We start from the raw sequence: 26,569 nt of genomic DNA on the forward strand, positions 1-26,569 counted from the left end.
TTCAGGAACAATTCTGGCCTGGTGTGAATTTATTTTATTTTTACCTTCATCTTCCTGAACCAGTAATGTACTTCCAACGCACACGGCTCCTTTACTCGTTTTAATGAGCACGAGAACAGAGCGGTCTGTGCGGCTGCTGGGAGGGGGTCACGTGATGAAGTTCAGATGCAGATATTATTACATCATATATCTGAGGCCAGTTCTTTTGTGTTGATTAAACTCAATAAAGATAAAATCATATTGTAAGAAAGTGCGGAAATAAAATCATCAAAGACAAAACATTCGAGCTTTTGCCACGGGATACATCCTTTATGCACATCATCTGTATTTACAGATCACAGGAGAGCTGCACTTTAAATACTTTTAAACTATACATTTAGATGACTCTGTAAATATGTTTCTTAAATACAAAAAGGGATATCAACACGGACTTGTATTAATGTTCATGGTTTCTTACATTGTGTTATTATAATAACATCGTGCTTATCTATTGTGTGTCTAAGGAAGAATAAGAAGCTTTATTTGTAGAGCACCTTTCATACAGTATTTGCAGCTTCACAGCAAAAACAAAGATAATACAACATTACACAGATCATTAACAGCACAATAATCACAGTGTGGATGTGCACGAGTGTGAAATAGCATTAAAAATAGTATAAAGTAGTATTTGAAATAGCAACAATGAGTTATGTTCCGGATGAAACACGTGGCAACATTACACAATGAAAGCCTTTGAATGAGTTTAAAGTGTCAGAGTAGCAGCATTAAAGAGTGTATAAAATATCACCATTAGATATACCAGAGATAAGTTTTTAAGTTTACTTTTAGAATCATGATTTAAGGATGTAAAACAGTGTGAAACCTTTGTCACCCTCATTGTTTTAGAGGGGGGGGGGGCCTGGTCACAGACCTCTGACTCACTTGTATTATTCCTTTAATTGAAATGTAATTATGCACGAAAGTATGAATTAATTAAAGAAGAGGGGAGAAAATGGCAACACATCTTACAGAATACAGGATCACCGGTCAGCAGCCGCCTCGACGAAGGATCTGTGTATTTCAGTAGAAGTTCACCGACTACAGTACTTCACGGATTTTTATTTCATAAGGTCAAAAGGGCGGGGGTTTGGAAGAGGGGTCGATGGTTAAATGCTACGTCCAGATCGTGTTACGCTGACGCTAATTGATCGTCTCCATCGCAGTAAAGTGTGCGTTGTATACTTCGTGTTCTGTTGAGAAGTGTTGTACGTTCACGGGGGCGTGTGTGCAGCAGCCCGCCTGCTCCAGCAGATGTCCAGGAGGACTGTTGTCTGGAGTGTCACCCAGGGGGAAAGGAGCCTTTTTAAAGCCAGCCCTCCCCACCCACAGGTGACTTATTGGATCTGCTGCTCTCCTACACAGCAGGAGAAACAAGAATGAAAGCGAGCACTTAGCACAACTCCCTGGAAACACACGTCCGTAACTCCGCCGGGTTTAATCTGCATAGCCCCACATCAATGGGTAATTTGGGCCTTTTAATTGCTCTGATAATGGTCCCACAAAGAGCTCCACATCGACCTGCACTCAGATGCCTGTAACGGCCGCTGACGTGGTTAAGTGCAGGACATATGTCTTAAGTGTCCCCCGGGTGGTACTGCAGCTTTAGAATGAAAAGACGCATAAACGCAGCAGATTGTCGGACCTGGATGTCCAGTGCTGGTGTCAGCACATCCCACCAGACAACTTGGAGGGGGCTGGCACAACAGTGTGAAACAGAGAGGGGGTGGGGATGGGGGGGGGGGGGTAACAGATGTAGATGAAACAGCCTTGGAGAGGAAAGCAGCAGTCAGCCTTCATAAAGCTGATGGAGTGGAGGGCCAAATGGAGAGGAACTGGGAGAGACTGGGAGGAATAAAGGACACGAGGCAGCGACCAGCGCTGACAGGAAGACAGCCATCAGTGGAGACGCTCGGTTAAAACAACATGAACTTTCATGAAGAGTGAAGACGCAAGTTCTTCACACCAACGAAGCTTTTAGGAACACTGAGGTCCACGTCAGGAGAGGCTCCTTTCAAAGTAGAGAATATAGCAGGAGCCCCCCGCGCCTGTCGCTGGGAATCATTAAAGAAAAGCACAAGAGAAATGTCTTCCAACAATATTAATATATAAAACATAACTGCAGATTCTAAGAGTTATAGATTTCTTAGATTCGAACGTAATCTATGAAATTATATAAGGAATGAATATGTTTGCATTCATTGAACTATGAAACCTGTATTTTTTTAAATATCAGGACAATTTAAATGGATTTAACATTAACATAGCATTCGTTGACTATGATACAAAAATAATTATATATGCAAAATAAAAATATTTTAAATAATTATTTATTTGTTTAGTAATTTAATTTCCTGCAAGTTTTATTTAAATGTTTCAATTATTTCAAGTAAATTTCATCTGGAAATCAAAACTTTCTTATAAACTTATTTTCTAAATCCCTATAATTCGCACTAAATTCCAGGAAACTGCTTATGAAATAATAATTAGTGAATTATCGACCTTTGGACAGAAAGAAAGAATCATCGAAAGTATTAAAATAAATCTGAAAATATCCGTCAAATGAATAAACATCACGCTGTGGAGGTGATATATTACTATCTTTATTACATCTCAAAAGGTACGTCATGAATAGAATACTAACTTTGCATATGTTGTGTGACAGCGAGCTCCAATACATCGTTCTTCAACGACAGATGCATCGGAGCCGGAGTCGTTGAGCTTCTGAAATGCTCGTATTAAACAACGTAACAATGATGTGAGGCAACGAGCAGAAGCCCGGAGCAAAGCTCGGCTCAGCTCAGCGAATAATAATAATAATAATAATAATAATCTCAAACTGCTCCTCATTGTGCTCTTTGGATTCAGTAACGAAGTAACGTATGCCGTATGAAAGATCCATGAAAGTACCAGTAACAAATGAAACCAGTTGTTTGGTTTCACACAAAAATCAAGACTTCATAAATCCTTTCCAGACATGGCAGCATGTGGGGGGGGTCTACAACCTGTAGCTCCAGCGCCTCATCATTCAGGTACAAACACAAATCATTCAAAACAAATTGTGACGTCAGAGGCACATGGCTCATGTCCATCCACTGAATGATCTGCAAGATACAAACTTCACGCAGGATGTCACCACAAACACAAGGCACACAGTTCAACGTGTCACGACTTAATGACGACTCAGTACTTTGGATGAGAAGCTAACTCCAAGGTAAAGCCCAGTGCTAGGCTGACGATAAGAATCAAATTAGAAATCTTCTTTAATTCTCAGAAATTAAAGATTTCGCTTAAAAAGGTAACCACCGCCCGTAAGTCTCAGAAGTATTAACCTCCTTTCATCCTGTGTCGGAAATTCAGACAGACACGAGGGGTGCTGCTGCGAGTGCTGCGCACCACCATGGTGCTGCACACACAGTCGTCTCCACTGCTTTCTGTCACGTGAAGACAGAGGTTCTGTCTACAATGCACAGGCAGCTAATGTTCAGTAGCAGGTTAGCAGGTGGACAATGATTATCTAAGAACAGCTAAGAAAAGTGTGCAAAGGCTCCGAATGACACTTTGGTTCAGAGGCACTCAAAGTGGTCGACGTGCAAGAAGGACACACGTCAGAAGACCCCACGGGTACTTCAACATGCTGTGTAAGAAAAAGTGCATAAGAGTCTCCAGTGCTCAGACATTCAGTGCAACACAGCGGCTTTAATCCTCACTAGAGTCCTCCGAGTTGTCGATGTCCACGTCTTCCCACGAAGCCTTGGTGCGCTGCTCCCAGCTCCTGGCCTGGGCGATGACAGCGGGGGGCACGAGCACCACGCAGGCCGCCAGGCCGGACACACGCTCCTTGAACTCCGTCTCGTTCTCCCACTCGTCCACGTCCGCGTTGTACACGTGATTGTATTTCATCCTGTTGCCTTTGTCGTGGGAACGTCCACCCAGGACGTAGATGCGACTGTCCAGCACAGCTATGCCGGGTTCTCCGTGTCCCGCGGGGAGGGGGGCCAGCGAACACCAAGTGTTGGCCTCAGGGTCAAAGCATGCCACCTGAAAAACAAATTAAAAACAGGAAACAGTCCGACCTCAGCTCGCCTTCATCATGCAACACTAATCACCACTTGTGACATTGTACCTTCAGGACATCGCGCCGATATCCACGCTCATCATTGCTTCCACCAATGACATAAACGCGTCCTTTAACGGCAGTCATGCCGTGCCAGGCGCGCTCCACCGGCCCCTCGGCACACGCTGACCAGTGATTGGCCACAGGGTCATAACAGTAGGTCTCTTTGAGGTACGCCAATCCTCTGCGCCCGCACGTTGTATACATTTTCCCATCCAACACTGCTCCGGCGTGGGCGAAAACCTAGAAGGAAGGTCAGACTAGGATTAACAGAAGTTAAAGCAGAGGGATCACCTGGTATTTACACAGGTGGGTATGTAGCACCATCATGTGGATGGTAGAAGTACTACATGCATGTGTCTCTATTGTTTTACCTCTCTCTTTAGGGGGGATACAAATTCCCACAGGTTGGTGTGCGGGTCATAGCGCTCCACTGAGTCCAGTTCATGGCTGTAGTCTCGTCCTCCAATGGCATAAATATGGCCGCCCATGACACACACACAGTGGTCAGCGTGCTGCTGCTGCAGAGGCTGGATGGCGCACCAGCTGTTGTGACGCGGGTCGTACCTGGAAACAAAACAGTGAAGGATAACTAGACTTTGAAAATGCAATGAGCAAGAAGAAAGTGGCCAAAGCACAGATCAAATGTAACCAATGTATGAGCAGGTCAGGTTTTACACTTCTGCATTTACCAAATCTGAGAAACGCTCAAAGTCCAGTTGTTTATCAATTAAATCATTTATTCACCGTCGCTGGTTCCAGCTTCTCAAATAAGAGGAGTTTCTGCTTTTCTCTGTTTAATATCACTGTAAACTGAAACAGCTGCTCAGACAAAGCAAGCAATCTGAGAACATGTCGACATTTGGAACTATTGTCCGACGTTCTGTAGACTAGAGCCCAATCAACAAATCAGGTGGGCTTACATAACAGCCAATATTAGCTTATTGCAAATACAACGCTATCTGCAAATATGTCAGCCGATATGCAACAAGTGACGGCAGCTTCAAAATGCCAAAGGTGTGTTTGCCGTAGTTAAGGAACAGACAGTGAAGCCATTACGTAGTTTGTCCACCAGAAACCCCTGGCTCGTGTGTTTAACTGTTAAACGTTCGGCTCACAGAACTTAAAATGTTTATGTTGTGAGATCCCAAAAGATTCACACAGTGCACTCTTTGAAACTCGACCAATGGGATGGGCTCTCACCTCCAGCAGCGGGTCTCTGCACGAAATCCACTGGAGTTCTTGTCTCCTCCAATCAGATAAACAAAGTTGTTGAGCACAGCGATGCCCTGGTTGGACATTCGGGGGGTGTGTGCAGAAGCGAGAGTCCTCCACTCCCCCCAGCTCGGGTGGAACACCTGAAACAAATGCTCGGCGTCGGTGAGGGAGGTGGAGGGGAACATCCCCCCAAAGCCCAATATGCAGTGGAAGGTGGAGCGTGGCTGGGTGAGAGGACTCTGCAGCACGGGCTGCCAGATCTCCTGCTCATGGTACCGCAGGGCGGCCGACACAGAGTCCTTGAGGGGACACTGGTTCAGTCTGCCGTACAGCCTCTGCAGCACTTGTTTCTCAATCAGGCAGAAACGCACAGCGTCCAGCATCTTCAGATTGTCCTTTGGGTCAAAAAGATTCAAAAATGGTTGATTGCAATTCAGGCAGATGAAGCTTTGTGAGTGAAGCGAAGCAAAGAGTGTGTATCTGATGTAGATGAGTACAAAATGCAGACACACCTTAGGACTGACCTGCAAGTACACCTGGTCAGTTTCCACCTGCAGAGGACTGTAGTGGAAGTGAAGAGCCGCCTCGTACGCCTCGTTCTCGCTGTTCACCTGAAGCTTGTCGCTGCTCAGCGCGCTGAACACTTCGTCTTGGGGGAGTTGTCGGTACACGTCGGTGCGAGACAAAGCCTGGATGTTCCTGAGCATGTAGGAGTGGATCCTGGCATTAAGTTGCTGCAGTCCGTAGAGATCAGCGAGATTGCGGACATCTAAAATGTTGCTCTCGTCCAGCCAGGAGAAAAGGAAATCGCAGCAGAAACCGGTGACAACCTCAAGCTTTGAGACACAAAAGGACACAAATTAGCTGAAGAAAAGACAACAAGGCACAATGTGATCAACAAAGAGCTCACCTGCACTAGTGTGGCAGCGATCAGGACTTCCTGCACACACTCCAGGTCTAACTCAATCTCAGAAGTGTAGATGTAGTCAAGTATTTTTGTCATGGCCATGAAAGACACTCCGTGAATTGGGATCTCCTTTTGCTGCGTCTCCCGAAGGCCTCCAGCAAACATCCCCCTAACGGAGAGCAGGGACACATTGTTAAATGTCTTATGTTGAGATAAGACGACCACAATGACCCTAGTGTCTGCCACGTACTTTTGCTGCATAACATCCACCTCTCGTTCTCGTACAGGTTTCCAAGAAAACAGAGAAATCACCTGAAAAGTAATTTCTGTATCACAAAACCTTCATAATGCTTTCAACCAAATCTTTGTTGAGTACACTGAGCGTCAGCTGTTATCCCCTTCAACTGTGCGTACAAAGCACAGCCAATGCAGTAAAAGCATCTCTATAAAAAGGGATGCTAGTGCCTTATCTTTACCTCCTTTTAGCATTATAATAGGATTACAGGGCTACCTACCAACTGTAGGCTCTGGTGAAATGTCACAATGCAAACCCCAGAGAAGCATCGTCCTCCACCCCGTCCTGCACAGCAAGCTACAAACAGTACAATGCTTAACGTCACCATCAATACACTTATTGGTATCACTCCATATGCTGTATACAGTATGCTGCTGGCTGACTGTGGAGCTCAGTGATGATCTGTGCGACCTGCCGACATGTTTTCCACAAAGTGACAAACAAAGCAAAGTTATTGCAGCCGACACTCCGAGAGCAAAACCTCAAGTCTCCAAAACTCTAAACACATTTTCTGCTTTGCACCTAATTTACAATTTGCAACACACTGCATAAAGGTTCTCTATACAAGACACAGGAATCTGACGTCAAGTCACACCTGGGACCACCTGGCCAGACACATAATTGCTTGATTGTGGACTCATCAATCAGGATGTAAGCGCTATAAAAAGAGCACCACAGGTGAGTACCTGTTTACAACTACAATGGAAGCCAACACATCAGTAACAGGACTGTGCATTAGCATTGAGCACTTTTTATTACATGCTTTTTTTTGTCACCACAAATGTTTTGCAAAATGCAACCTTTGAAAATACATGGATGTGATTTCAAGATGTGGAGACACACACATTTTCATCAGTGTGTAGTACTTGTGTGTTTTGTTTGTGTGCTTTCCTCTAAAAATATCTCTGAAATAAAATGTATTGTATAGTTTTGAATAAAGGTATTCTGCTACTTGTTTGTGTAGTGAAGTGGTGTGTGTGTGTGTGTGTGTGTGTGTGTGTGTGTGTGTGTGTGTGTGTGTGTGTGTGTGTGTGTGTGTGTGTGCATATAAACACTGCCTGGGTCTTTAAGTTATTCTTGAATGGTATCTGCATAAATAAAGGAACTGAAAGAAGGAAACCTGCAGTGAGTTTTACCTAAAGTAATCGCAAGAGGCTGCCAGAAGTATCCGATGGGCTTGGATGGGCCGACCCTCCACCAGCAGCACCACATCGAACAGGATGCCCCCCTGCCTGAGAGCCAGCAGGCCGTCCTGCAGGCTGCGGAAGTGGGCTGAACTCTTGTAGGTCTGTCGGCCCAGGCGGCCTGACGAGTCAGCGCGTCCTCCCATCGGGCTCAGCTGTCCGTGCTCAGCCATGACAGGGTGCTGATGTTCAGGCTTCATCGCTTTTATCTGTCTAGTGTTAAAGCCATTTGAAGTATTTCTTCACATAGTCGACTGGGCAGCTAGCGGATAAAGAAGGGTGTTTACGGCTAGCTTGAAATCTAATTAGGGAGTGTAACGTCACAGATATACACGCAATTTATAGCATAACTTAATCTACAGAGCTATTTGAAACACTTGAAAGTATATAGTTACATACATCCGCCCTTCCTTCAACCTACTAGCTAGCTGCCACTACACTGTCAGCTATTGTTAAGTTAGTTTAAATGTTAAACAACATTAGCTTGTAAGCTAACAGCTAGCTGAATAACGCACTATAAAAACAACACTTTAAAACGGAATCAAAACCACTCCACGAAAATACCTTCGTGTTTGTCAAAAATCAAACGTTTTACATGAATAGTTTGATGTGACACCATCTCTTGTGTGGAATAACTAGCTTAGCACAGTCACCTGATTTTTGACAGATCAAAACAAGTCTGTTTACTTTTTTGGTGTCAGGCAGTGAGCTCACACACTATTGGTCGTTGCCGTGGTATTGTCCCGCCCAGTTTCCTAGAAAGAGCCAATCAGAGACGTCTGTCTGCAGGAAAATAACATGTTAATTTACAAACATACATGTTTTGATTTGATTTTATGTTTATCGCGTGTAGAGTTAGAGCCATTATATTCTTTTTTTTTTTTAAATCCTGTTTAGTTTCTGATTATTTTTATTGATAAAATAAATATTTAGTTGAACACATGTTTAGATACTGTGACTCATTGTGTGAACACAAGAGGGTGCTGTTTCTTATTGCTGTCACACTGCATGTCTTACAAAAACACCAGCACCAAAGGTTGAAAGTAATCCCAAGTACATTTGCTCTGTATGTTTGTACAGCTTTGAGGCAGTGGATCTTTACTTCAGTAGGAAATTTTCATTTTTCTAAAATTCTATTACATTTCAGAGCTAAACAATGGACTTTATTTGCTTTATTGCATTTTTCAATGGCTGCAGTTACTAGTTATTACACAGACCAATTAACTAATAACAGTAGTGAGGCTAACGACCACCTGAATCAGCTACATTACAATCATTAATTAAACATTTTAAAAGCGGCCTTTCTCTGTCATTACTTCAGATACTTAAATACATTTTATATATAATACTTCTGTACTTTCCTTAAATAGAGGGCATTATAATGGAGTACAATATGGTATTGCTACTTTCTTTCTCTCTTACTGGCACAGTTCACCTATTTCCAAACACTTCTATCAAAATTTTATATGCAAAGTATGCAATATATCTTTATCTTTAAATAATAATATTTGCGTGACACAAACACAAAGAACTTGTGATGTGCCAAGTCTAAAAGAATAATTTTTCATTCGTGCCAACTATTTGTTGAATTTATCATTTCTGCCCCTCCAATATTTGGTCTTCTTCCGAACAAACGCTTTCCGGATTGATTTTCCCCAGTTTGATAACTGCATGAGCTGCCAGATAGATTTTATAATGCAGCCAGTCATGAGGCTTCATATTGCTCAGGTTTTACAATCTCATTCATCTTCTGCCGAGGTTTCAATTTACATATATCATTTTCTTGACACGAAGAGTAGAGATTTTTCCACTCGCAAAAACACTGTTGGAATAATCCATCACTTGATTTATTTTCCAGTCTAATATACAGTGGAGCACAGTGGGAAATAAAGGGGGGGGGGGGGGGGGGGGGGGGGAGGCTCCCCTGGTTTTTTTTGTCTTGGGTGCAGAAATGTCCTTTTCAAATAGAGAATCATTACTTTCTTCCCCTGACACACATGTCATGTGGCAGAAGAGATGCCCTGCCAGTGATGGAATCATGCACCACCAAAGATAGTTTCTTCATCAGGCAGGAGAACGGAGAGTGATTTCATGACATCACTTAAAGCTTTAGGAGATTCTGACGCACAATTCTCTGACATTTTATAGACCAAACTAATAATTAGTTAACGGAGAATCAGTCACAGACAATGAAGGTGACGCTGAAAGTGTTACTCCCCTTTAATTTGTCCTTTATGTGATGAGCTGATGTTGTCTTTGTGGATTACTTTACTGAAAACCCTCAGAGGCAAAGTAACTTTTCTCTCCTGTTTATGAGAACGGTGGGAAAAAGATAATATTTAGCAAGTATAATATAATATAAAGCAAGGATCATTGATATAAACATTTGAAAAAGGTTGTTGTAATACTCATTGTGCTATGACAGATACATCTTTATGACTTTAGACTTTAGTTGTGAGGTGTTCTAACTACTCTACTAATGTGCTTTCACTTTCTAACATAAGGTGTCAAAGATATATCGCACACTTCACTTTTTAATTGCTCAGCATGAATTTAGAATAATCTTCACACATGACTTGCTGATAAGAGCGACATAATCACAGGTACACAAGAAGTGATACACTTCAGTGACATCAGTCATCGTAAAAGACTGAAAGCATGCTTTTTGTTTTGGTTGGATCTTCTTGGAGGTCGGGGGGGAGCCTGTTTTTGTTATTATTGAGAGTAGAGCATTCCAGTACATTAACAGCGGGCTGTCTCCTCTCATCAGGGAAAGGCTGCGCAGCTGCTGCGCCACAGACTGGAGGAAGAAATGACAAAGAAATGAAAACAAAGTGGGCTGCTCTTACAGAATGAACTGTCAATCTGTACTACAAACAGACTTTAAAAAGGGACGTTGGCTTACGGCAGTTACCAAGACATGACATTAAGCTTTTATCCTGTTACACAAATCCTGCAACTGTTAAGATGTTTTACCTCCATTCAAATACTTACTGAAGGAGACCATGTCGCGGTGCCATTAGTGGCCATCCCATGATTAGAAGAGTCAGTGAGTTACGGCACAATAGGCTTTACCAAGGAGTACAGCAGGTTAGTGGAGCTGCCATGCTCCACAGCATGCTTTCCGACTGCTACATGATATGAGAAGAAACTGGCAGACGGGAGGACAATACAACTGATTAGTGTGGGACAGCACAGCTCCAGCGGTGCCATTCATTCTGCCTTCACCCCATCTAAGATGGTTACCATGCCAACTACCAGCTGCCTTTTAATTGTTGCTGTTTTGGTGTTTTATACAAACAAAAGGTATTATTATTATTATTATTATTATTATTATTATTATTGTTGTTATTAGTTAGTGTGGTAGTTTCAGAGGCAAATGTTTTTTTAAATTTTAGTTTATTATATTTTGCGAGCATAGCTGGAATACCAACGAACAAGAAAGAAAATGAAAACACAAACGGACACAACACATCCCGGGTAATAACAATAACCACAGCCATAATTAAATGAAATACAAAGTAGATTTTGTAAAGTACAAAGGTCTATATAGATAAACAAATACATATACAGAAAGAGGCTTTACACATGATATATATATTATATTATATAAATATATATATATATATATATATATATTGGTCCTTACCCAGAACAGGGTCCCAGATCTTATTCCACACACCTCCTTTATCTTCATTATAAACTCTCAGTCTCTCCATATGTTCTGTGTTTGCCATTTCTCAGCCACAGTTACTCGCACACTTGACATATATAAGAGCTGGAGTCTTAATGAGCAGCTTTCTGCACAACACTTCATTTGTAAGTTGAACTGTGAAGTCAGTAGTAAAGCAGAAAAACTGTGGCGAGTTCATGTCAACGTTTAAAAAAACAACCCCAGAGACTGTTCATAAAGGAATGGCAGCAGTGTGAAATGAACTGTGTGTACTGTATTATACACACTCCCCGCTCTGTGATTCATGTGTTGAGTGGAGGGTTGTAAAGTGACTGAGGTGCAGCCCTGGCAGGTGCAATTTTGCTGGGGCTGCTGGTGATTGTGAGGCGAGCAATCAATTTCCCCCTGCACCAAAAACCCTGTAACACAACAACTTCCAGCATTGCTGTTTGATGAAGCCTGCCAACTGCCCCAGTACAGCAGCCACTGATACATAATTCTCCTGAGATGATAAGCAGTGGGGGGTCAATTACACTGCCGCGGGACTTGGACAGATCTGCCTCAGTATGTCTTGTTGTGATTATGAATCATTTTGTGGCATGCCACAGAGGGATTGTGGAAAATGCAATTTTTAGTCTGTATTCAGTAAGTACTCCACATAATTGAAATTACATGGGAAAATATTGAGAATTATTATTTGACCATAATGGCAACTCTCGAGTCGGCTTAAGTGGTGTTTTTTCTTCCTTTGGGTCATTGGTCTTGGAAGAAGCTGGGAGAGTTCCCCGCCTCACTGGGGACTTAGAGAAAACAAACCAATGTTCCTGAAATATTTAGGCGTCCCAGCAGTGTGTGCCGCTCTACAGGATGCTGGGATTGTCAGTTGGTATTAATACAAAGAAGAAAACAAGTCTTGTCCAGTCGTTCCACATGCTTGTCCGTCACTTCTCATTTGAAGATTGTGAAAGGATGGAAACAACTTTACGGCTTCTTGTAGAGAAAGACAGAAGATCATCACTTTTTTTTTTCGTCACATGGCGCACACGTGACAGAAAACTTGCCATTTCCCAGTGGGAAGTGTTATACAAGACAGCAAGCAGAGACTTGATAGCACCAGATAGCACGACTGCACTGCTCCGCTCTCAAAGGAGAAGGTCTGCGTCAGATCGCCTCGCCATAGAACATTTATTTTTACACTGACATGAAATGATTCATTTACATTGTGCTCATCAAAGACTGATCAGTATGCATGTTCTGCAGGTTTCATGAGCATTAAATAAACATTGCGATGATCAGTCACCCCAGAAACTGCCTCCACTTACGGTGGACCAAACGTAAACTTGTTAGTCGTATCTGCCATGTGTCAGAGGATCTGAACTACTATTGAACAAGACATCTGTGGATCAGTGGTAACTTGCTGTCCCCCCACTATCCTGCTAATTGCTGCCTCTGAATTCAGTTTTCACCTCTTGCTATAGGGACGAGGGCTATTTTGGGGTGTGATATCCACCGTCTCATTCGCTTTGACAACGTTAGCGTAGAGTCTGAATCATATGCCGACACAGAGGAACAGGAAAGCAAAGAGCAAAGAAGCATTTGTCTTTGCTGCACACAGATGTGACTGGAGCTGAGTAGAATACGTATGTGGCTTTGGAAAGCAGGAAGGACATGCAGAACATTTATATGAATTAAAGGCGGAGGGTCAGCAGATCTAATGCACACTGGATTGATTCTCATTTCTGTCTCTGCTAATGCAATTGTGTTTTAATAAACCCCAACATCAGGCTCCTCTCCGCCTCCTTCTTTGTCTTCTCTCTCTTTGCTCTTTTCCCTGCTTAAATCAGTTTGTACGAAATGTAATGTCATTTGAAGTAGCACATATCAAAATTGGTATCGGTTTATTGTTAGCTTTGTTTCATTTCACACCTGGCAGACTTTGTTGGTCCAGAAAGAGAAAACTGAGAGCGTTTGGAAAGCCAACATTCAGTCAGATTTAATCGTACTCTGAGGTGGACTCGGACCTTTCCCGAGCGAACCCTCGTACTGCAGACACATGAGAGCCGTGGGACTCAACCAAAACGGTGAAGCTGTGCAATGGAAATACATGAGCAGAGAAATAAGATGCTAAAGCTCTGCAGAGTTCTCTCAGGGGTTCGTCACTGTGAGAAACCGCTTAATATTATTGTACAGCATATGAAGCATGAATTGTTTTTTCTTTACTACTCATCATTATTACCAGCTGTTCCCGAAAGTCACATTAAAACAGAGGAGCATCAAGGTGAGCTTCTGTGTCGGATGTGATCTGTTCAACTGATGGAGGTTGTTTCATCCAGGAGTACCTGAGGTATTGTGGCATTTGTTCTTGTCCGGGTTATTTAAAGCCTCGGGGGATATATAGAACGGTGTTGCAGTGATGGAGTCAAGGATCACTTCAGCGCGGTTCATGGAAGTTGCCGTAATACCGAAGGGGAGACCGTCCTTCGCTCAATGAAGAGCTCCCTGTATACAATGCGTGTGGATTTAATGAGAGAGGGGTTGGAGGGAGAATCAAGCGACATGATCAATAGAGTTTCTGTGTTTCACTGTTTGATTTTGGATGATGAATTAGTCATGTTCACCTTTTGTATTGTCACATTTTCACACCCATGAAAACCCGGGAATAATTGTGTTGCTCTTGAGAGGGGTGTGAAGAGCGTACGGATCAAACGCTCGATTAAACAAAGAGTCGTAACTCAATTTGACATGTATTTTGATTTGTTTTTCTTTCCTATTTTGGATTATTTTGGATTATTTTGGATTTTTTCTTTCTTTCTTCCTCATGCACTATCATTGATGTCAAACAGAAAACATATTGCATGCAACACAAGTCATAAATTATTCATACATGACAATAAAATATTGCAATTAAAACAAACGGGTCTCTCAAAAGGTACAAACAGACTCCTACACTACACACACTAGCAAATCTGTAGCTGTTGATTAATTGTTCTCTGCACACACAGATCCTCATCACTGCATGATATATGGGTATATTACAAACTAATATATGACTAGCACTATAATGTGTTGGCCCACAATAACATTCCCATGGCATGAATGTGTTAGTGGTTGTAAATCTTTTCATTCTCATCTCTTTATATTTACACTGTAGGTGCGCTATAAACAGGAGCATAAAGTAATCCCTGACAGACCTTGACCTAGTTTTACAACAACAAGATGTGAAATATACAAACAAGTGCAGCTCGCTGTGTTGTAGCTATACCCTGTATATCACAAGTATCCACATACACTGCATTTCTATTTTCATTCAGTGTTTGATGTTGTTGTTCACTGTAAGTTTTCTGTTCTATTCACATGAATTATTGTTGCATTGTTACAACTCACATGTCAACATTGATCAACACTACAGTAAGACATCTTTTATATTTCAGCAACTATCTGCACTGAGCTCATATAAGTACAATATTATACCAACTACAACAAGTGGCAAGAGGAGCATCACATTAAAATATATATATATATGTATTTCATTGTGATCCAGCTTTCTTATATGTTTAGACACTTCACAATATGATTCCATTAATAAAGTAGATGGGCACTCAGAGAGAGCAGACCTCAGACAAGGCCGTTTCCCCGTGGTTCGGATCCCCTTCAAAATTAAATGGCTTTTTCCTCGGCCCGTGCTGCACCCTCCCACCAAGTTTTATGAAAATCTGGGAAGTAGTTTTTCCGTAATCCTGCTGACAAACAGACACATAAACCAACAAACTGACCCGAAGATATAACCTCCTCAGCAGAGGTAACGATAAACTCTTTGCACAGAATTATGCAAAATGTTGCTAATGCTTCTGCCATAACTGTACGCACAATACATGTTAGACTTATATATATGTTTTGTTTTTTATGTTTTATTTACACCTGTCACATAGGCGTCAAAGGCCAAACATACTGCGGTTTCCTTCTTTGTTATATTGTTTTATTACAGGTTCTTTCTGTCTTTCTTTCTTTCTTTCTGCACCTCCTTTAAAACACGACTGGATGAAGTGTGAAGTTACAGAGGAGCGCCATTTATGCATTTGTTTCGGCTGGCTGCTGTTGAAATCTATTTTGAAGCCTCACTGCACAGCAGAGGATATTAAAGGTCTGTTAAAGTGAGAGTTTTTTGTCAACACAAATAAATCACCCAGAAAAGCGAGTATGGCCTTAAAAATACAGAGGAACAACTACTCCCCAAACACTATTAAACATGGATATGTGGATCTACAGCAGGGGAACAATTCCATCTTAATAGCGCATGGTACTATATTGATTTACACTGGCAATGACGCATAAAACTATTAAGAATTGTCCCACAAGAGCTACAAACCTTATGCAATACGAGTCTCCTTCTGAATCCAAATATGGACATAAATTTGACTGGAGTGGCATTATGTGTTGTGTAAATGGACGCAGGGCGGGAGTCTAAACAGTTGATAGAGTGTACCGAATAACAGAAGTAATCACATATTTCATGCGATGTTTAAAACAATGTTTGGATCTGTTCCTGTTCGACCTTATCACGAAAGATAGAACAAAACTCATCTGCTTTCTGTTTGTTTATGCTCATGTGCTCTGTGACAGGAATAAAATAAAAAAAACCATGTTCTCGTTCTTTCCATGAAAGGTATTCTTCCTTTCCAGATTGCATAACCTTCTCAGGCCACACTTGAGCGAAGCCCTTCAACGTGTCACTTATCAATCACAAATACATTGAAGGACAAACCAATTTCATATCACCATAGTGCTCGGATGTCTAGACATTTAAGACTTACTCTAAAAAATGTTTTCCTCTCTCCTTCTGTCAAAACAACGGCTGAAAGAAAAATCCAAATGTGAGTGACAGCAGTGGAGATTGCACAAGGGGTGAGGTTCAACAGCCATGTCTCAATATATTCAATAGTAAAAACATGCATTTCTTTCTCAGCATTCCTGCTCTTCTCCGATGGATATATGCACAGATTAATTGTCTTGAGTGACTTGACACCCGTGTCTCGGTGTCAAGTGAACACCCACAGAGCCATTGTTGTTGGCGGCGAGGCAATTCATCGTTCTGCCTCTCAGACAAACAGCTATTACTGTTTTCTCATTTACAGCCTCCATTTGGAGCAGGACTGTGTGGGGACAGTGTGAATAAGCAGTTAACAATCTGTTGCACAAGCAAGAGAGGTGCAAAGAACAGGTTTAAAATAGTTGGAGGTGTTATCTGAGAGGGTATCTAATCGTGATGATGCTTTAGTTTGTATGGGCGTCAAAATATCTTTGCAAAGGTGCTTACTGCAGAGAACCTGCGTGGTCAGTTTGAACTGCAGAATACCCATTGACATGGTTAACGATCATTATATGAGATATGAAGTCACTTCTCTGCACATATCCATCAATATCCATCAATATCTGTCTTTAAATTCTGGCAGCAGAAAATAGTTTTGGGTGACAAACTTCAATGTTATAGGAACACACGATGATGCAATTGAAACTCTGTGTGTCTTTGTCTTCACCAAACACACTAATCATAAGAGCTCTGCACCCACAGACCTTCGCTAAATAAACTAAATCTTTCTGTTTCTGTGAACAGCATTGTGTCTGTTCATCCACAGCTAACTACATCCACAGTATATGACAGTATAAGGCTATACAGTCTTTATTTAAACATGTGGAAAAGTATCATATATGTCACATACATGAAACTGTAAATAGACATGTTAAACATTATATTACAGCAATTTGTAATTGGGGATATATGACTCTCGCCTCAGTATGAGAAGGCTTAGCATGCCTTTTAACAACAAACTAAATAAAACAGATTATGATTACACATTTCCAATAACTCAATTTCCCCATTGGCCCCTGTAAGGACGCGTGCCTGAGCACGCGTGTACAGTACATGCGTGCGCACGTGCGTGCGAGCCACCGAGAATTTATTATGTAACATGTTCCCAATCACATCTCTTGCCTGAGTCTGAGGCATAAGGTCGCTTTAAGAGATATCTCAGTTCCTATCAGAGATCCTGGCAGGACGCCTCCTACCTTCTGCTCGACCGAACAGCTGAGCTGGTGTCTCACCTGACGCAAAGCAGCGCTGCGAGTCCGGCACGAGAACATCTCGGTAAGAACATTTTGACGGCTAATTAAAACACGTAATTTCGTGCTGTAGCTTGCAACTCTTTTGTGGTGGGGGTGACCTGAAAGTAAGAAATTACGCTTTCCTATAGGGTCGTTTTTCTTTCATAACATTCTACCACGGAGCTCTAATGACTAATATGCCATTAATATTTCTTTATGGGTTCTTTACGTTGAGTATAGCGAGTTTACGCGCTGGTGTTTCATTTCCTGTGCCTTCTATAGCTTCTTGATGGGATTTAGAGTTTTTATTCTCACTTACTGGTAACATGCTCTTCTTACGAGATGTTAAAAAGTGTAAGTTTAGTGGACGTTCAGGAGGAAATGAGTGACGGGTCTCTCCCCCGGACAGGAGCGCGGTGAGAACACACGGTGGTCCATCGGAGTCCTCCACCTGTCCGGAGCCTGCCGTCTCCATGCGAGCAGATACACAGCTGCAGACAGACAGACAGTGGATCCAGGACATCTGCAGACAGACAGGCAGACAGACAGTGGATCCAGGACAGCTGCAGACACAGAGGGTAGGGTGCACATACAGTAACCAATCTCACACTTGTCATCCCTTCATGCGTTTTTCATCCGCCGGTACATGATGCTTATAATCATTTATGCATGAGAAAATCTGGACATATCAAAGTGGTTTAGTGAGGTGACTGAGATGTGAAGGACGGATTAAAAATCTCTTTGCAAACCTCTCCATTGAGGCTGAGCGATATGGTAACAACCTTCTATTTCATATCATGTTTGCTGGTAATTCAGTAAATACATAATCTATATAATATAGACACATCATAAAGTCTATCTTGTATACTCCTGTGTGAATTAAATACATGACAAATGAGTGTTTTGTAATTGTATTTAGAATGTTACTGCAAAATGATCATAAGTTTCAAGTAAAATTGTGGAGAAACAATACATATTTCCAGATGCCTGTTTAAAGCATGCACACAAATAGTAATCAGATTAAGACAATAGTTTGATTTAATTGAGTTTGATGCGAGAAATTTGATTTAGTATGTGCATAATTGTTTATCACAATATCTGGATATATGATGTCATTGCAATACGATATTCCTATACTATATTTTCTTTTCTGCAGGATATTTCTTTTGTGCAGAGCCTGCAGATAATCTGTGTAATTTATAGTAAATCCCATGTCACATATTAAAAATGCCCTTGGTATATATCCTTGCTACATTCCCTGGGAGTTTCCTTTGCCAGCAGACACAACACAAAGCAGTGCATCACTTTAAGTCTCCAAGTTCTGCCATAAATAATCAGCATCAAGGCTGCAGCATGATATGCTCGCCACATATCCAGAAATTCAGCCAGGTTTAATCAGGTTGACATCGAGAAGGGGATTAATTATCCTGACGCCTGAACAGAGAAGACTGTGTGCCAATGAAGGAATTCAAGTGCTTTTCCCGTACTTAGCTCCGGGTACCAGTGATTACTTTTAGTTATGAATACTCTGGCTTTGTTTGTAATCACCGCAGATGAAACAGCACATTATAATAGAACATTTCTGCTCATCACAGAGACCGCCGCAAGCAAACAACACCCTACCTGTCCGCTTTGTCTCCTTTAAGGAATCCTCAATTAAAAATGATCAATCCTGTAGATTTCATTCTGTTTGCAAAGCGGTGATGCAAAAGTATTGTGTGAGGAATTGAGCCTTGAGCCAAAAGTGTTGGTTAATCAGAACTGCTGGATGCACACACACACACACACACACACACACACACACACACACACACACACATAAATATCTGTACGTCCACGTCCACACACACTAGTCAGATGTAGAAGATCTTGGCGAAATTGTATTTCTGTTCCGTTTTCCTTCCAGTACATTCATTCGTCAAAATTGTAAGAACCACATGTGCGTCAGGATCAGGGAAGCTATCGTGAATGCTCAGCGACAATGAGATGTGTATGTTCCTTTATGGAAAGAAACAGAATACATTCCCGCCGTCAAAAAGGGGAGAAAACAGCGAGACGGGATGATTGTCTCTGAAGGAGCAGTCATTATTATCTTATTGTGATGGAAATTCAAATTAGCATGCCATTATAGAGCATCATTTCTCCTTATAGCCAGTCCTCCAGAAGATAGAAGAGCTGCCTTGATGATATCTGTATACCAACATTAGTTATTCCTCTCATAAGTTTTTGTTAGGTTGTACTGAATCCACTGCCAGTGTGTGTGAAGGTGACACAGAATCACTAAACACACCAACAAAGACACTTGTTGAATTACGTCCAGGAGCTGTGTGATTTAAAAACCTGTCGTGTAGCAACAGAATCAGTTTCTGCAACATATTGTTATTAATAAGAAGGAACTGAGGGTCAATTTCTTCTCACGCTGCAGCTCTTACAGGAGCTACATTTCAATTTGAGTGATAAACCTTCCTCTTAATATCTCAAGAGGTCATAACTTAAGAATTAAACTGGACATTCGTTTAATTTTCTTTCTTTTTTTTTCTCAGGCAGCGAATGAAGACTGAAATTAAGGATGAAGGGAAAGCTGTAAGAAAATGCAGATGATACTCATGAAGTAATTATAGCAGGTGTGACATAATAAATTAGTTCCATTTGTCCCGCGGCCTTTGAAGGGAGCCCAGGAACACCACCATGGAGCTGCAGCACAACACCAATCACAACCACGCCTTGTGGAAAGAGATACCGTGGGACTCCAGCGAGGACTGCTCCCTCTCAGTGAGTGGCACCACTTTTCTCATCGTTGCTTACAGTACAGTTATGGCGGTGGGTCTCATTGGGAACTCTTGCCTGGTGTTTGTCATCACGCGGCACAAGGAGATGCGCAACGTCACCAACGTCTTCATCGCCAACCTGTCCTGTTCTGACATCCTCATGTGCATTGTATGCCTGCCAGTGACTATTATCTACACACTGATGGACCGCTGGATCCTAGGAGACATCCTCTGTAAGCTCACGCCCTTCATCCAGTGTATATCAGTCACTGTTTCCATCTTTTCCCTCGTCCTCATCGCCATGGAGCGCTACCAGCTCATTGTGCACCCGACTGGATGGAAGCCCATGGTGGGCCAGTCCTACTTGGCCGTGGCTGTCACCTGGATTGTGGCGTGCCTAATCTCGGTGCCTTTCCTCTCGTACAGCGTACTCACCTCGCCTTTCCAGAATCTGAGCCTCCCCTTCCCAGACAGCAACCACCTTGTTTGCATGGAGCAGTGGCCATCGGTTCAAGAACGGCGAGCTTACACCACCTCCCTGCTCGTCTTCCAGTACATCCTTCCTCTCGCCCTCGTCATGCTCTGCTACCTGCACGTCTACCTGCGCCTCAGGAGGAGGAAGGACTTGGTGGAGCGTGGCAGGAACACCACTCGAAAGAAAAACAAAGGCGCTACGAGGATCAACGCCATGCTAATCACCATAGTGGTGGCGTTCGCACTCTCCTGGCTCCCTCTCAATGTCTTCAACACGGTGTTTGACTGGAACCACGAGGCCATCCCGTCCTGTGGACATGACATCATTTTCTCATTCTGCCACCTCACGGCCATGGCCTCCACCTGCATCAACCCCATCATCTACGGTTTCCTCAACAGCAATTTCCAGAAACAGCTCAAGTCCACCTTGTTGCGCTGTCGCTGCTGGGGCGTGACGGAGAGGTACGAGAGCGTCCCGCTCTCCACTGTCAGCACAGAGGTCACCAAGGGGTCAATTTTGAGTAATGGATCTATCAGCACCAATACTTAGAAGGAAGCGTTTTCAGTGCAAGACAAAGAGACTTGTGGGGGCCTCTTCAGACCTCATTCTGTCATCCTTTGGAGCTTTTCTTGCTTTGTTGCGTTCGGTTGACATTAACGAAGTTATAAACCTCACAACAGCAGTCCAGAGAGAGACGACTGAAGACAGTTAACCAACATGGCGCTATGCCATCGATTCAGTATGAGTTCACATGTAAGAGGAAGTAGATAACAAATTGATGGTGCAAAGGTTTGCAAAGTAGTGTAGGGCGGCTGAAGGCACTTTAAATGAGCACTTTTCAACTATAGTCTGTATAGTCCATTCCGCATGTGCTGTGGGCACATACGAAGGAAGAGATAGCTTTTAATCTGGTAAACATCTGTCTTTATAAAGCCCTGGGATCTACTCAGATAGTCACGTTTCATTGAATATCAGCTGTGTAGGGGTTGCTTTTCACACTTTACCTGCTTTAAATGTAAATAATCGAACCACCAGAGGCGTGTGAAGGGACAAAGGTTCCTTCACAAATGTTCTTTTCAATGTTGCTGTTTTATATTAATAGTATTGATGACATATTAAGAGATTGTAAAATGTGACGTGCTAATGATTATCGACAGAGTAGCTTATTACAGTACATAACTGAAGGAGAGAACATTAGTGCATTCAATGTGCCTCCAGGCGTCCACTGAGACGATTTACTCGCATCATCCTAATGCATTTCTTATTACCTAAAATCACCACACAATGTAATGGTCTTTTACAGAGAACCTTGTCAAGAGTTATAGATACTGTATATATCCACGCTGTCCACCAAGGTCTCCAGTATATTCTGCGTGTGGGATGTTTTTTGCTCATAAAATGTGCCATTCAACAACCATATATCAAGTGCCATAAAACAAAATAAAAGAGGCAGTAAAGGACGTTGTCAGAGCGGTGGTTCTTCTGCTGTATATAGCATTACTAAGTACATGTATGGCCTGTAAAAGATGTGACACAGTTATAGTTTATGGCGTGGTGGGGAATAAAGAGCAGTGTGTAGCATAGCAGATCTCTTACATGTTGTAAGTCGCTTTGTGTTATTGAATTAAAACATTTACTATCTACTATCTCTAATCATAACGTCTATGTTGTAATATTTGATTTTGACGAGTTGACTTGTGCAGAGAAGAAGATAACTTGCAGAGATTACCTCAACAGCTTCCTGATAACATTGGCAACATATTTTGACTTTGAGTGGAAATCTTTTGTACTTTTCTAGAAGTCAGAAATCACTTCACTAAGACCAGAATGCACCGTTTCCACTTCAGTGTGGCGTGTGGGATCCTAATTCCCAGAAATGATAGCACTGATATGTATACGATCAACACTTGTCAACGCTGCGGTATGTGGTGTACAAAACATCTTCTACAGCGGGGGTCTTCAACGCTTTACAGGCCAAGGACCCGCAAACTGGTGTAGCATGGAGCAGGGACCCCCTGCTTCAAACAAAGGGGGGGTGCTGTCGGAGTTCTGTGCGAGGGGGGGTGCTGTCGGAGTTCTGTGCGAGTGGGTGGTGTGAATGTGCAAAAAAAAAATTATAATTATTTTTATTTTTTTTGCTTTATCTACAAACAATTTCGCGACCCCTCCCTGCAGTACCTCCACAGACCCCCTGGGGGTCACGGACCCCCTGTTGAAGACCTATGTTCTATACAGTAAACATTTAAAAATAGTTATTTCCTTCTACGGGGTCAAATTCAGCGTGCTGCCTGTGTGTGCATTATTCAGGTCTGAGATCACAAAACATTTTAGATGTGCTTGTACTGTTGAATAAATCAGTGATATGTGATATGTGTGTGTGTGTGTGTGTGTGTGGTGCTTTAGATTTTAAACAGCATGGGGAGGGTAAAACAAACAGTCTGAGACAACAACGGGAATTGTGTTAAATATTCATGCTGTAGAAACGCATGTTGTACGTTTATCCACCCAGAAAAAGAAGAACATCAACGAGGAGGAAAGGAGAGCGATTGTTGCTTTAATGACTTTTGTCAGGCGGTCAAGTGTAGCATGCGTTTACAGCTTACAGGAAGCCAAACCTGTTTTTGAATCTGACAGCGTCTCACACAAACCTACCAAACAGTTTTCCAACAGCAATTTAGCCCCTAAAGGAGCTCTCAGAGGTGCTTGTCAACGTAATTGACATTGTTCTTTTGCCTGAGCTGACCTTTACACACTGCCGTCCCCCCCCCCTCTTCTCCTACATTTCCCTCCTCTCACCTGTCTTTCCCGTTGAAAACACCACCGAATGAAGCAGCAAGTGTTCATTTTGTGTGGAAGAAAAGGACCCAAGATGCCGGAGGTGCTGAAGTACTCCAGCGACACTTGACAATGAGTGGAGCTTAAATTGTGCCATTTAACAATGTTACCAAAGTGACGGGTAAGGGGCTAATATGAGCACATTACTGCGCCGTGAAATGAAGCTCGGCTGAAGCAAACATTTAATCGTTTTTTGGTCCACAGGGCCAGACTCTCCTTGTCGGTGGAGCAGTTCCAGAAAGATTAGCATCTTGGCTCTCCACATTTTCATTTAGAGAGATTCTCATAAGCAGTCTCTCCCGATCACAGGAACAACATGAACTACATAACTGGCGAGAGATTTCCTCAAGCTGTTGTTTTGAGCATTTAAATTCACTGTTTTTCTTGCCTTCCTTCTGTAAGAAGAGTGTATAATTCACCCTGTTTTGCCTCATTAATAGTTATAATAATAGCTTTTTCTGTTGCTTTATAGAAGAAAGTCTTTTTTTCTGATGTAAAGATTGAAATGTTAAAAGACACAGCCTTCACAGGATCTGCAGTATAATGTGCAGCTGCAGGGTCCCCACTGTGATATAGGTTATATAAGCTATCACATGCTACAGAATGATTTTTTTAGTCCTTGTATGCGATGATGTCATTCAAATTCATTGGCTTTGTGTACCTTTGATCCCTCTTGGTAGAAAGAACTAATCTTTTTGTTCTGGCAAATGAAAAGGTCAGAGGAAGTTGGACGGTTGCATCTGGAATCCTAATGATGGTGTTACACATGCTAACATCTGCTGGATGCATTGAAACTGACAAGGAGCTCATCTCGGGGTCAAACATAGATCAACTCACTTGTTCTCTTACTGTTGTATCGCCCTGATGTTTCCTTGGATCAGGCGTTTACTGGATCATAAGATCTGTGAGGGAGGGTTTATCTCAGGGAGCATTTCCTGGTTTTTACCTGTTTATTAGTTTGGATATCACGACTACATCAATGATGTGTCAGCCAGCTCATGAGTCAAACCTGAGGTTACGCACATGTCTTCCTCCAAAATGAATTCAAGTCAAAACAGTCCTGCATGTCTCCACCTTCGAAATTAAATCTAGGAATATCCATAGTGCACTGGAAGATATTTCTAGGTCTCAATTTCGTCTGTGGTATTAATAATACACATACAGACAAACAGTGTTGTCTTGCATAACACAAGCAGACTTGACAGCCAGGAATAGAAAAACCCCCTAATTGGTGTCGGCCAGTTTTTCCCTGGGATTGGTTTTGCATGCACGTGCAGTCTTCACAAAAAGACTGAATTCTTTCCTCTTTATAATCTTACCGTGACAATTTAGGATCTGGCCTCTGCGTCTGACCTTCCCTTTTTCTTTGATCAGAAGATAAGAGGTTGACCAGCCTGCTTTAGTTGTCTGGTTACAGCTTCCTCCTGGGGTTTCAGTAGGTTTCCTTCAGGCTAACACGGAGCACCAAGCTATTAGAGACACTTTATTAAACGTGGAGCGAGACGCTACGGCAGCCTGAAGCAGTTCTAGTGGAACCAGCAGTTATTGCTGTGGATGGCACATTCAAGGTGGTAGGATTGTAAGCAGTCACTTTTCAGTAATTGAGGTTGTTTTTTTTATCCTTAATGTTATTACAGTAATTGCACCTGTGTTTTGTCAAAATGGCTGCTATAAAAAGGATCTTTAGAGGTTTTTTATACAGCAGAAACAATATGTTCATGTGCCATAGCAGGGAAAGCACAGGTGTAATTAATAACCTTAATGCCATTTGACTGTGCATGAAGATTCACTGGCATTTCTTACAAGGACACTTGGAACAAAAACATTATTAGAGGAATAGTGCTTATTCAACAGCAAATGTGCAACTGGAGCCAGGAGATGGCTATCTAAGCATAAACACTGGGAACAGTGGGCGACGGCTGTCTAAAGGTTAAACAAAATCACCAGCAGCACCTCTGAAGCTCTTTACTTAACTAGCACATTATGGTATATTTCATTTGCATAAGCTGTACTAATGCGAAGGTGTAAAAGCGACGACTCATTGTTTTACTGGGGTTTATATGCTGGATTATATAACACCCTGTAAAATGGCAAACTGGCATATGTACACTTCGGTTATTGTATGGGTTAAACTAACGATATATAACATGTTGATTAGTGAGCTTTAGAGGTGCTAGAGAGTGGATTGTGTTACCTTTACACACAGACAGGATGGCTGTCTGTATGCTAAATTAAGATAGCTGGTGGTAGCTTCATATTTATCTCACAGACAAGACAGTAATATCGAAAGAGATCCGAGATCGTCTGTACAGCAAATATAAAGCTACAGCCAGCAGCCAGTTAGCTTAGCTAAACATGAAACAGTTAGCCTCGCTCTGTCCAAAGGCTAGCTGCTTCTCCGTTTGTGGCAGCTCCATATTTAGACATACGGTATTGTGGAAATCATGAATTTATCATCACTTGCTCAATCTTAGATTTTATACTTTGATTTATGTACTATGCACATTACTATATTGGTGTACTTTTATATCTTGATCCATGTGACATACACTTTGCTATGTATGTATATTTTTGTACTTTTCTACCTTGATTAAAGTACCATACGCATTACTATGTATGATGTTATATTCTTATACTTTTGAACTATATGCATGTCCATGATTAAAAAGAGTACTCGCACAGAGGGAGTTGAGCTGTGGCACACAGGGTGCAGGGAGCTTTGTTTAGACTATAACCAGATAAGATGTGCGGGAGAAAAGATGCCCATTCCGCTATCATAGCAGGTGTTGTGTTGAACGGCAGTAACCCAGGACATGAGGAGACCTTGAAGATGTTATGGTACAACTTTAGCACCCTGTGTCAGGCTGAGACACTCACCAGAGATCTACTGTTCAATATGTATACTTAATGTTGTGTACGTTCCCAATAAATGTAAACAGGTACCAAATCAGGACACCAAAGA

The 26,569-nt window shown here is 42.1% G+C and overlaps 2 protein-coding genes across 8 annotated transcripts; one reads left to right on the top strand and one right to left on the bottom strand.

Annotated features, from left to right (window-relative positions):
• Positions 1–2,621: 2,621 nt before the first annotated feature.
• Positions 2,622–8,434, bottom strand: klhl22 (kelch-like family member 22). Of its 4 annotated transcripts, XM_029438962.1 has the most exons (9): positions 7,710–7,927; positions 6,794–6,870; positions 6,529–6,590; positions 6,282–6,447; positions 5,884–6,207; positions 5,357–5,766; positions 4,528–4,720; positions 4,163–4,396; positions 2,622–4,077 (listed from the first exon to the last, which is right to left on the bottom strand). In XM_029438962.1, exons 1-9 carry the CDS (start codon positions 7,783–7,785, stop codon positions 3,736–3,738), a joined length of 1,884 nt encoding a protein of 627 aa, XP_029294822.1. In that variant the 5' UTR covers positions 7,786–7,927; the 3' UTR covers positions 2,622–3,735. The 4 variants fall into 4 exon arrangements, with proteins under 4 accessions (XP_029294822.1, XP_029294821.1, XP_029294820.1 ...); XM_029438961.1 differs by lacking the exons at positions 6,529–6,590; positions 6,794–6,870 and having other exon boundaries at positions 5,896–6,207; positions 7,710–8,434; XM_029438960.1 differs by lacking the exons at positions 6,529–6,590; positions 6,794–6,870 and having other exon boundaries at positions 7,710–8,434.
• An 8,984-nt stretch (positions 8,435–17,418) lies between these two features.
• On the top strand, positions 17,419–22,533 carry npy8br (neuropeptide Y receptor Y8b). 4 transcript variants are annotated; one of them, XM_029438979.1, is made up of 4 exons: positions 17,419–17,572; positions 17,939–18,107; positions 20,073–20,112; positions 20,199–22,533. In XM_029438979.1, exons 3-4 carry the CDS (start codon positions 20,099–20,101, stop codon positions 21,319–21,321), a joined length of 1,137 nt encoding a protein of 378 aa, XP_029294839.1. In that variant the 5' UTR covers positions 17,419–17,572; positions 17,939–18,107; positions 20,073–20,098; the 3' UTR covers positions 21,322–22,533. The 4 variants fall into 4 exon arrangements, with proteins under 4 accessions (XP_029294839.1, XP_029294842.1, XP_029294840.1 ...); XM_029438982.1 differs by having other exon boundaries at positions 20,073–22,533; XM_029438980.1 differs by lacking the exon at positions 17,939–18,107 and having other exon boundaries at positions 17,420–17,572.
• The last annotated feature ends 4,036 nt before the right edge of the window (positions 22,534–26,569 follow it).

Source organism: Cottoperca gobio, chromosome 9 (genome assembly GCF_900634415.1).
Source record: "Cottoperca gobio chromosome 9, fCotGob3.1, whole genome shotgun sequence".
Classification (NCBI taxonomy): Eukaryota; Metazoa; Chordata; class Actinopteri; order Perciformes; family Bovichtidae; genus Cottoperca; species Cottoperca gobio.

What these genes read in the sequence shown, in the direction of transcription:
- klhl22 (XM_029438960.1), bottom strand. Translation starts at nt 7,957, where the DNA reads ATGAAGCCTGAACATCAGCACCCTGTCATGGCTGAGCACGGACAGCTG. An exon ending in ACTTGCAGGTCAGTCCTAAG is followed by an intron (nt 5,767 to 5,883) that starts GTGTGTCTGCAT and finishes TTTGACCCAAAG; the next exon opens with GACAATCTGAAGATGCTGGA. An exon ending in GCAGAGACCCGCTGCTGGAG is followed by an intron (nt 4,721 to 5,356) that starts GTGAGAGCCCAT and finishes TTTTGTTTCCAG; the next exon opens with GTACGACCCGCGTCACAACA.